At 42.6% G+C, this 11,024-nt stretch overlaps 1 protein-coding gene across 3 annotated transcripts in view; it reads right to left on the bottom strand.

The window, feature by feature from the left end:
- ct (homeobox protein, cut) overlaps nucleotides 1-11,024 on the bottom strand; it is an 80,018-nt gene that overhangs the window by 7,591 nt on the left and 61,403 nt on the right. Inside the window, exons 5-6 of one of the 3 annotated variants that reach the window (XM_017067727.4) lie at nucleotides 8,558-10,048; nucleotides 480-906 (exon numbers count right to left, since the gene is read on the bottom strand). In XM_017067727.4, coding sequence (XP_016923216.3) covers nucleotides 480-906; nucleotides 8,558-10,048 — 1,918 coding nt within the window. The remainder of the gene's footprint in view (nucleotides 1-479; nucleotides 907-8,557; nucleotides 10,049-11,024) is intronic. The other 2 variants (XM_017067728.4, XM_065868245.2) reach the window with 2 other exon arrangements.

Below are 11,024 nucleotides of genomic sequence, written 5' to 3'. Positions count from 1 at the left end.
AACAAAGTAGCCAATTTAGTAATGCTTTGACAAAAGGTTCACACTCTCTCGATCTCAAAAAGTAGTCATTCACCCAGAAAAAAATCCGTTCGAAACGTTCAAAAATCAAGACCAAACGTTGTCAAAAAGTGCGTGAGCCCGTTTGTTGACAGTTCATGAACGGTCGTTCGTAAAATGTGACCGAAACTTTAGGGTCGGGTTACGAACGAATGGTGTCAGTTTAAGAACATTTCGGGCTTAACCTAAGAACATATAAAAAAAATAAATCAAGACTGCTTTCCTCTCAATTTTAAAATCTCGAAAATCAAGCTCATGGGTCCTTTCTTCTTGATTTTAAGAATGTTTCTTCTCAAGCAAGTAAGACGATTTATAATCTCCGTTTCACTTCCAAGAACAAATTCAAGAGCACCTTCGTCTTGATTTCAAGAACTTTTCTTCTTGCATTCTTACATTTATACCAAAGCCTCTTGTATACCCACCTTGGAAAAGCCGTCTCCCTGGGAGTGCGGGCAATCAGCTCCTGGTAGAGACGAGCCATCTTGTCCTGTGCCAAATCCTCGTGCCGCAATCGCTGCTGCTGCTCCCGTTCCCTCTGCTCCCGCTCCCTTTCCCGCTGCTGGGCGGCAGCGGCCTGGTCGGGATTCAGATGCTGGTGCTGCTTCAGCTGCTGTTCCACCTTGAAGAACGGCGATGTGCAGCTCTGTGGCGGCGATTTGCTGTCCTCATTGCTGTGCGAATCCTCACCGCCGTGACTACGACGCTCCTGCTCCCGATGCGGCACCACACCGCCCTGCTTCATCAGCGACGAGGCCTCGCTGAGGATGTGGGCAATCCGATCCTCGGACATGGAATCATCGCCGCCAGCGCCGCCGGCACCACGACCCGCATACTGCGGCAGGCCAGAATCTGCAAGAAAAACGCAAGATGATGATATTGCAGATTAGTATTTGTAGGAGGAGATAGGCCGAGATGATCGTAAAGCCCATTAAATGCTGTAAAAATTTATGCCAAGCCGGGGCTCATTTATATGAGGGGATGCTCGCTCGATTGGCAGCACATGATGGTTTCTGGTATTTGGAACTCAAACCAGACCGAAACCAATTAAGCCATAAAGCGTTCAAAAAGCCAAAGCGAATTTGCGGCCATAAAGCGGCGCTGCAGTTCAAAAGGGTCCCCGCCAAGTGTCCACCAAAAAGCCACGCCTCTTCCCTAACCGCCTCCATCCAATGCACTGACAGAAAATTTCGAATGGTGGGGGCAGGGGCTGCTCAATTATAACCAGCCGGACACAAACGCTGGACATGAATGGGTGTATAAAAAATATTTGTGTAAATTCCCTTCCATTTTTTTTTTTGGGTTGTAACTCCCTTGCCACGAGTTTTTCGGACCTCAAATAGTTGTTCGATGCAAAAGCGTTGCGCTAATTTGGCACGCGCCAAGCCCCAAACCCTGGGAAAAATGCTCATCGAAGCGAGCGTCCAGGAGTTGAATAAACGAAACGAAACGAAATGAATAAATGAATGAATTCAATTGCAATTGAGAGGGCGGTCGGAGGAAATGCAAATGAAAAATAAAAAAACAAACAAAAAATCGCAACGATAAAGGGCAGGCGAAAAAAAATTGTAAAACTGAAAATTGTTTTGCTGAAATTCAATTGAAAACGAAATGGAGAAGCGTTTTGCTTTTTGGCTTTTTGCTTCTCGTGACAGAGAATCGAGTGGTAAATTGCAAAATAATCACACAAGTGGTTCGAGCCACCCACACACTCATACACTCGTACACTTTCAACTGGCGCCCAAACAGGGACCAGCCCATACCAATGCGACATGGCGCCCAAACAGGGACCATTGAATTTCCTGTGTGATGTCCTGCGGCATGTTTTTGTGGCTGCCACAGCAAAAACATCAATCAGCCGCACACGTTCAGCGGAATGGAACGCAATGTGCTATGGAATGGTATGGTATAAGTAGAAATCAACTGGAATGGTTGGCCAGCGAAATGAAATAACTGAAAATCGCTTTACAATTGCCAAGCATAATCGATGCCCAAAGGAGCAAACACTTGGCCGCAAATAAAACTGCAAGAATTGGACGCCAGCGGAAACGGAAATCAACACATGAATGACAAATGTCCAGGCACCGGCTAACGTTTCCTCTTTCCTCCATTCAACATCCTGGCCGACAGCCATTGAAGCGAGAGATTTGAAAAATAGGTGGTTAGTATGAGGCGACTACCCACACCCCACAGCCGACGAGTAGATGGATAAAGGCGATAAAATGGCCAACTACAATAGATCCTTCACTCCCATTTGGATTTTTGCCTGCCATTTCGTTGCCATGGCATAAAAATTGGAAAAATGATATTGTGGGGAGTATTCTTTTTTTTTCATCTTATGTGTGGACTGCTCCTTGTCGTCGCTTCATTTGGGGATTACAAAGTGTTTTTGTGTTATAAAGTCGAAGATGACATTGATGACACCTGGAATGACCCAGACCAGAGATGGTATGGCGTTGGTCAGACACAGACAGCTTAAGCGGTCTTAACGGATGATTGTGGCCAGCTGGCTGGGATTGGGTTGAGTTATGGCATAGCTGGGGATAGGTCGCTTTAAGGGACTTGCTCTATAAATCTCTATTTAAGAGTTCATTTGAGCAAAAAACTGAAATTCCAATTAGTAAAGTTGAAACTTTTCTTTAACCAATTTCCATATTTATTTGTAATGGTACATCATTTTAATATTTGGCCACAAATTTAAGAGTCTCACGTGGCGCATTTTATTTGCTGAGCAGACAAAGCTAACGCCCCTCCACAAATTCTATATATTCCAAAGGATTTTACCCCATTTCCCCCGAAGTTGCCCGCAGTTTTTTGGACCAACTTTCGCTGCCATCCTTTATGGCCATCATTCAACTTTTTACTATATATATATATATATAGAAATATAGATAGCGACGTGGTTCGGTAGTTGGGGCAGCAGATATGGATATATATTTGTCGTTACCGTTGGCCACTTTTTTGTCTGCGATTTACATTATTTTTTCCGTTGTGTGTTCCCCAACCAACAGATGCTGAATTTGAATTTTTTGTTTTGTAATTTATTAGAGAGGAACATGTTGACCAAATTGTCATTCAAAGGGATTTCGGACCGGCAAACGGAGGGAAGAAATATGCGCACCAGATATGAGCTATCATATTTGTCTAGCACATACATTTATATGTATATATATATGTATGGGAATATCTATATTGTACAATTTTTATATGACAATCTATCCCATCTCGTACCCCTGGCAATTTGCTTGATGAATATTTGCCTATTATAACAAATCAGAGGACCCAAGAACCCAGGAGCGGGGCCACGAGATTCACCCAGACAGTGGAGTGAAGTGGCTGCTTTCAGCTCCAGAAGGTCTTGGGGCCTTGGGGTTGATTCGTTTGTTTTTTATTCTAATACAATAAATATTTGCCAGCACACAAATATGTAATCATACTTCAGCATGTCGCGTCGATCCGAAAGGGTTATATATTTCTATATAAATATGTAAAGGGGATGGTGTAAAAATAAAAAACAAAACATATAGGAGGTAGGAATTGAACGGCACATTGAAATTGGCACACGCACGCAATTTGCATTAATTGCAAGAAAAATTTTCTAATTAAAATGCCAGTCATTTGTTTTTCCTTTTTCTCCCCCCCCCCCAGAACCAGTGACTCCTTTGGGCCCCCATTTCCATGTGTTCTGTGTTTCTGTGTATTAGCAAAAGTGTCAATTAAAAATAAAAAAAAAAAGGGGAAGACAAGGCTGAAGAAGTGCCTTCAAATGGAACTGGAAACGAAATTGGAGGCTTCTTCTTCTAGCTGAGCAGAAAGCAAACGTAGCATGTAGAATTGAAGAGTTTCGACAGGACGAAAGGGGTTTTTTCCCTATAGAAACGAATGTGGGTTCCTTCTGCACTGCAGAGAGTCGTCACCTGTTATCAAAAAAAAAAAAATAAAGCGTTTCACTGCCATTTAACCCATTCCAATTGCACCTTCGCACTCATTGTTTGTCTTGCAATTAAGCAGAAAATATGAGAGAAAGAGACGGCCTAGGGGGTTGAGGGAAAGAGACAGAGACAGCAGCCAGGAATTTTCATTTAAGGGGGGGGGGGCCCAAGGAAAATGGGAATGGGAAATGGGTAACGTGCAACAACTTTGTCTTGCATTTTAATTTGTTTTCGTCATGATTTCGCTTTGTTCCCGCTCTGTTCCACCTTTCAGGCAACCACTTCTTTACTCCTTCCTTTTGCCGCTGTTGTCAAAGTTCATTACAAAGTAATTAGCTGCCTTATATGCAAAATAAAAAGCACAAAAATCACAAAAATCAAGCACGAACACGACATGTGCAACATTAATTTGCTGTGTGTGTGAGTGTGTGTCTGGTTCGGAAAAACTTTCCCATTTAGTCTGCTTATATTTTTTATTTTATTTATTTTTTATTACAGTATTTTTCGGTTAGTCCTCATCAAATTATTAGCACTCCCTGATCGGAGGCCATTACTCTTCGGCCGGGGCTCTTTCATTCCTGATTGCCTCATTTCGTTCATCACAAAAGATATCAAAGAAATTCAAAATAAAATAAATTTTAGCTACGTCCGTTGTGGTTGTTGTTGTTGTTGCTGGCGATCGTCAGATTTATGAAAATTGTTGAGCGAGCTTTATGCTAATTTATGCGTATTGTTTGACCGGCCCACGCAGTCAAACCTCCCCCTACCAACCCAAAAAAAAAAGGAAGAAAGAAAACCACCTCATCTGTCTGTTTTTGTTACCGCAATGAGTCGCCACACTTAAGCGATGCCACAAAATTTTAATGGCCCAGTGCTGGTATTTCAGGGATGTCACCAAAAATATCGATTTATAAAGTATCGATAAATATTATTTTATATTTATATAGCCCTTAATGCATATGTTTAAATTTGTACAAGTGTTAGATCTTTATCCCTCTTATTTCCTATACAAATTATAAGAAATATATACGATCTCCGATATTTTATCCATGTTATCGTTTTATTATCGACATTATATTTTTTTTCGATAGGTTTTTCAGCCCAACTATCGATACAGGCACATCCACAGCACAGGTATGTGCTTAATGTGTATAAATAAAATCAAATAAAATGGAATACAATCGAGAGGGGGCCAAGAATCGCGCAAAGGCGAAGGAATTGATACGCCCCGTTGGTCACTTAGTCAGAGCAATATCTCCCAGTATTTCTTTTATTTTCCTCGTGTGGCATCAACACCCATACACACACTTTTAGCCCGCTTTATGGCTTGTGACAAATAATTTGTGAAGCGGCCGCAAATAAATGTGTGGCAGTCTGCCTTGCTTCTTTGGCTTTTTGTTTTTATTCAGCCGCATCTTCTGGCGTTTGGAATGCTTTTGTTTTGTCGAATCCCGTGTGTTTTTGTGTGTTCTATTCTTAGGCACTCGCACTCTTTTTTTTTCTCTTCTACATTATTTTATTTTTTTGGCCTGGCCCGAGTTGGCCTGGCTAAAAGCAAATAAACGACAACGGCGGTGTCTGCTGAAAATTATGTGTTAATATGCTAGTATTATTAGCTGCTATAATGGCTCCGTTAGCCTCCCACTTTTCCGGCCTGCGACTCCCCTGACTTTCCCTCTAAAACACAAAAAAAAACTCCCATCTCCATTCGGCGCTTTTGTCATTACGTATACGCCGCGTAATTTCTTCTTTTTTTTCGCTTTATTTGCCTTGGCTTTGAGCGCCCTGCTAAACGAGTTTCAATTGAGCACTTAACTCGCCCCTGGTCTTTCCTATTTTCCTAGGTTTTTTTCTCTCTGTTTAACATTCTGCAAAAGTCCTGTCAACAGTTTTTTGTGCGTTTGTGGTTTGAGCAAAGTTTACTAAGGGGGTTTAGTAAAAAAAAAAAGAAAAAATTCCTGAATAACCCCATAAAATATAAAACTATTAAGAAAAGATATAGCGAACTAATATATTGCCTCGCAAATCAAACGTAACTATTTAATGTTCGGTAGGCCTAGCTTAAAAACCAATGTAAATGGCAATTTTAAACCCCTAACCGTTTATCGATATTGCCCTGTTTTGAACTCTTTCACCCTACGCCTGCATTTTAATATGCAACAATTGTCGTCAAATGTTGCAAATGCAAAAAAAAAGGAAGAAAAAAGTAGGAAGCAAATAGAAGCCGGCAAAGAAATAGGGAAAACAAACCGAAAACGCAAAAACTTTTGCGTCAAGCTAGTGGTGCTCTGTCCCTACCCCAGGCAACCACCCTAGACCACCCTAAACCACCCACTGCCACCCTGAAATACCACCCAAAACCCCCCCACCCCTTTTAGCCAGCCACAAAGACGACTTCAAACGCTCGGCACGTCAGCGTTTTGCATGCCTCGTTGAAGTCAGTTGCAGTTGGTATTTGTTGGTGCTGTTGTTATTGTTGTTGCTCTGGTTGTTGTTGCTGTTGTCGTCATCGCTGGTTGTTGTTTACATTTAATTCAACTTCACGTTGTTCGCTATATGTATGCTTATTTTGTTGTATTTTATTTTTTTATGATTTTTTTTCTGTTGTATTTTGTTTCAAGCCTTTCACAGACCAATTGTCACGGCAGTCGTCGCGTCGAACGCCCCCTAACCCCACATTTTACCACCATAACCTCACTTTTCACCACCATAACCTCACTTTTCACCATCCCAGCCCCCCTTTTTACCCACCCATTTTTAACCGTTTCGTTCATAACGCGCTTTAAACAATTACAATTCAAAATTCATTGACGCGCATCCTGGGTTAACTTTTGCCACAATGACTTCAAAGTATTGTTAACCAACAGAGTTGACAGGGGCGCACAAGTTAGGGGGGGTTAAGAGTTCACTTGGAAAAAATTAGGATCGAAGATCAGGATAATTGAAATATTATATTAATATCACTAATATAAAAGAATTAATATTTGTATTATCAAATTACTAACTGGGTTTCTATAGAACCAACTATATATTTACTCATAATTAGCAAAGGGTAACTAAAAAACTGCAGGATAACCTCTGTTGCACTTTAGCCTTTGGCCCACCGCAATCCTACCACCCTTAACCCTCTGCTGGCCAACTTTAACCCCCTGCCCTGCCATCAGCAACTCCTCTCTATAAACAGTCACAGTTAGTTTAGCTGCCATGAGTAATCGTCATAAATTAATTGTCAACATTTGCATGCACTTAGACCAACACACACACACACGCACAGTCACACACATTTGATTAACTTTGTGGCAGGTGAGGAGAAAGGGGCGTAGGCAAAAATGTGTAGAGAGGGGGGTCTCCAATGCGTGCTGGCACTTTAAACATACTTTTGCATTGACATATTTTCGCTTTTTCCGCTGCCAGAAAGTTTTACGGCCATAAAATTGATGACTAATCAATAAGGGAGCGGGAAACCAAGACAACTAGATAACAAGAGTAGACAGGGGCGTACTTTAAGGGGGGCTTAGACAGAAATTAAGAAAGCAGAATAAAAATATCTTATTTTTGTGGAAATATTAAAGGTATAAAAATGAGAAGTTCTTATTTCTAGACATCTCTATAGATATGTACCCATTATAATGCGATTCTTAGGATCTACTGTGAATGAAAACCGAAAAACTAAACTAAACACAGCAAAAAAAAATCGAAAAACGAGACAAAATGAAACGAATTCCTGTTCATTTTCACGCCTAATGTGCGAATTTGCCGAAATTTATGGCGACAGGCAAATGGCCGCTCCAACTGCACCGCAAATGTCTCTCTTTGGTCCGCCCACCCCTCCCAGCCCCCGCCACTGGCAGTCTCAACCCATAGCGAACCCCCCTCCCCCCAGAAAATGGCGTCGTCAAGTTTGTCGCTGCTGCTGCTGTGTGGCTGCTGTTGGCACGTTGATTATACGCAAAAATCAAAAATAATTAAAATTTCACAATTTAATGTTTTGGCCGCCGGCCAAACGAAATGAAAAACGCCAAAAGCCGCAAAAAATCAAAATAAAAAAAAAATTAAGAGAGAGAAAGCCAAAGAAAGAGAGGGGACCGAGCGAGGACATCGTTTGAAGTTCGGGTTGAAGGATTTTCCTCAATCGGTTATGGCCTGCGGTTTGAATCGGGCTTGGTTTCGAAACTAGTTCAATGAACTGATAAGTAAAGAATTCTAGAAAATTATGGATTCAAATGTCTACATTTTTAAATTTCATTAAAATTTTGTTGAATTTACTTGCATAAAAATTTTTTCAAATGTAATGATTAAAAAAAAAATTTTTTAATTACTAAACAATTATATTTAAAATATTTTCTACATCCTTTTTACTAATTTAGTTAGGCAGGAAGCGGGCAACTTTATCTCAATGCCCACCTGTCCAACTTGCTAAGCCCTTCATATTATATCAACCCCTTCCTTAACCCCTTCCGTAACCCCTTCCCTAACCCCTTCTGTAACCCCTTCTTAACACATTCTCACCCCCTTCCTTAACCCCTTCTTTACCCCTTCTACCCACCCGCTTTACAGGCTAATCCACTCACCTTTCTTGGGTATCAGCGATTTGAGCAGCATGACGGCATTATCGTCACAGGCCCAGGCGTGCATTTTGCGGTAGCTATCGCGTCCCTTCTCCGTCAGCTTGTCCCACGGCTTGGGTTTGCTCAACAGCTCCGAAACGGTGCCCTGCGACAGGCCCAAAATATATTTGGCAAACAGTCGCTGCCCGATGTTGTGCACCGACAGGAGTTCTCTCACTCGCCGCGAGATGTGCAGGGTATCCAGTGCCTGATTGGCATACTTGTCCATATTATAGCGCAGCATCTCCTGCAGTTTGGCCTCCATGGGATCACCCTTGGGTATAAGGGATTCACCCAATCGCCCGGCCATCGATGCACCCGGTGGCAATTGCAATTCCGAGTCAGCGAATCGATAATGACCACGTCCATCGCCACCGGCGGCCACTTGGGCGGCGGCAAATTGGAATGCCGGCAGACCGGGCAGGAATCCCGGACCCAGGGCGGCGGCATGTTGGGCATGGGCGGCCATGGCGGCGGCGGCGGCCAAACCATTGCTATCCTCCTGGAGCAGCGATTTGTTGCCATTCAGTGTGCTGGCCAAACTGGCAGCCAATTGAGCGGTGGCATTGCTGGTGGCATTCGTGTTGCCGCTGCCATTGCTGCCACTGTTGGCAGCCGCAGTGGGTGTACTCGAATTCGAACTGGACTCGTTGCCGGCCTGCTGGTGGTGCAGGTGGTGCGCCGCCGAAGGATGCAGCAGGCCATGGCCATGCAGATGGTGTCCATGATGGTGGTTCAAACTGTCGTTGGTGGCTGGATTGCTGTTGCTGCCGCTGTTTTGCAGGTGATGATGATGTTGCTGCTGGTGGAGGTGTTGCTGCTGCTGGTGGTGTTGCTGGTGATGTTGCTGCTGGTGGTGTTGCTGCTGCTGTTGGTGGTGTTGCTGCTGCTGCTGCTGTTGTTGGTGGTGGGCATCTAGGCGAGAAGAGTTGGAAGAGTTGGAAAATGTTGAGTTAACCAGTTGACTAAGCAAGGCTGTGGACGATGGTCCATGTTGTTGCTGTTGCTGTTGCAGTTGCTGCTGTTGTTGCTGTGGAAAGTGTAGATGTTGCTGTTGCTGTTGCTGCGGGGGCGGTGGTGGCGGTGGCGGCAGCAATTGTGCCTGCTGCTCGGCCCTAAGACTTTGATAAATTGTTGGCGTTTTGCTCCCTTGGCTGGCATTTGTATTATTCGTATTATTTGTATTATTCCCCGATTCGAAGCCCCTTCGCCAATAATCGTTGACCAGTTGCTCCGGCAGGATCACCGGATCCTCCTCCTCCTCCTCATCCACATCTTCGATTTCCTGTTTGGGCGCCATTTCATGGCCAACTTTCGTTTCCTTTTCGTTGGCCAGTGTTGCATCACTTGTTGTGGCCAGTGTTGCAGGTGTGGCATGTGTGGCCAGTGTTGCAAGTGCTGCAGTTGCTGGTTCTTCATCATCTTCTTCTTCTTCTGCTTCATTTCGGTTGATTTCTGGGGATAACAACAAACAAATTGGGCTATTTGTTGTTGCTGCTTTTGAAAGCAAGATCATAATTTGATATTTTGGTCAACAACATCCAAGGAACAAAACGCCAAAAATTAATCAAAATTTGTCTTTAGCCGGTTCTTTGTTTTTTCTTTAATTAACTTTTTACTTTCGAATTTCTTTCTTTTTTTCGCCAATTTAGTGCAACAAAATAACAAAGAATCTCTGGTGTGTTGGAGTATACATATATATAATATATATTTTTTGTAAGGCATATAAAAACGATTTATGATTGAAAATAGCGATAAAGAGAGATGGAGTGTGTCGTTCTGCTATCGATAAACATGCAGAACACAACAACAACAACAACTTCGACATCAACAACAACAACGATAACATTGATATCAACAAAACAACAACAAGAGCAAGAATAACCATCGAACGCTCACATTCGCTCGATGCAAATATTTTGTCAGAGGTGGAAATAAAAGGCAAGTAAGAAAAAAAAAATGAGGAAAAAAATGAAGAGCTGTTTGCCTTTTTGGCCCATAAAATCTGGCGCCGTCTGCCTTTATATAAAGAAAGCCCCCTACCAATGTCCACCCCCTCCACCACCCAGATATAATTATTCTTCTTCTTTGGACGGTTTATCCTCCGCCGGCGATAAGCGGTTAAATAAACCATAAAAAGAAAAAAAAAGACGAAGAAATACAACGTAGTCGTCGTCGGTTTCAAATCAAAGCGATTGATAAACCAAGAAATATCGGACAGGCGGAGGAAGCAGGATGGAGGTGGGAAGAACAAGAAGTAGGAGAGGCAAACAGCAGCAAGGCAAGCCGGAAGTACAGTACGCACTAGGGTGGACCGATATCTAAAGGTTTTTATGCCATTTAAAAAAGTGGACCATAATAAACTTTGTTACTTCTTTAAGAAGAAAATAATTTGATAAAAATGAATGAACTTGCCTATTATAGATTCAGT

The sequence above is a fragment of the Drosophila suzukii genome, chromosome X (assembly GCF_043229965.1).
Source record: "Drosophila suzukii chromosome X, CBGP_Dsuzu_IsoJpt1.0, whole genome shotgun sequence".
Lineage (NCBI taxonomy): Eukaryota > Metazoa > Arthropoda > Insecta > Diptera > Drosophilidae > Drosophila > Drosophila suzukii.
The sequence above is the reverse complement of the archived record's forward strand: the minus strand, read 5'-3'. Positions and strand labels throughout refer to the sequence as shown.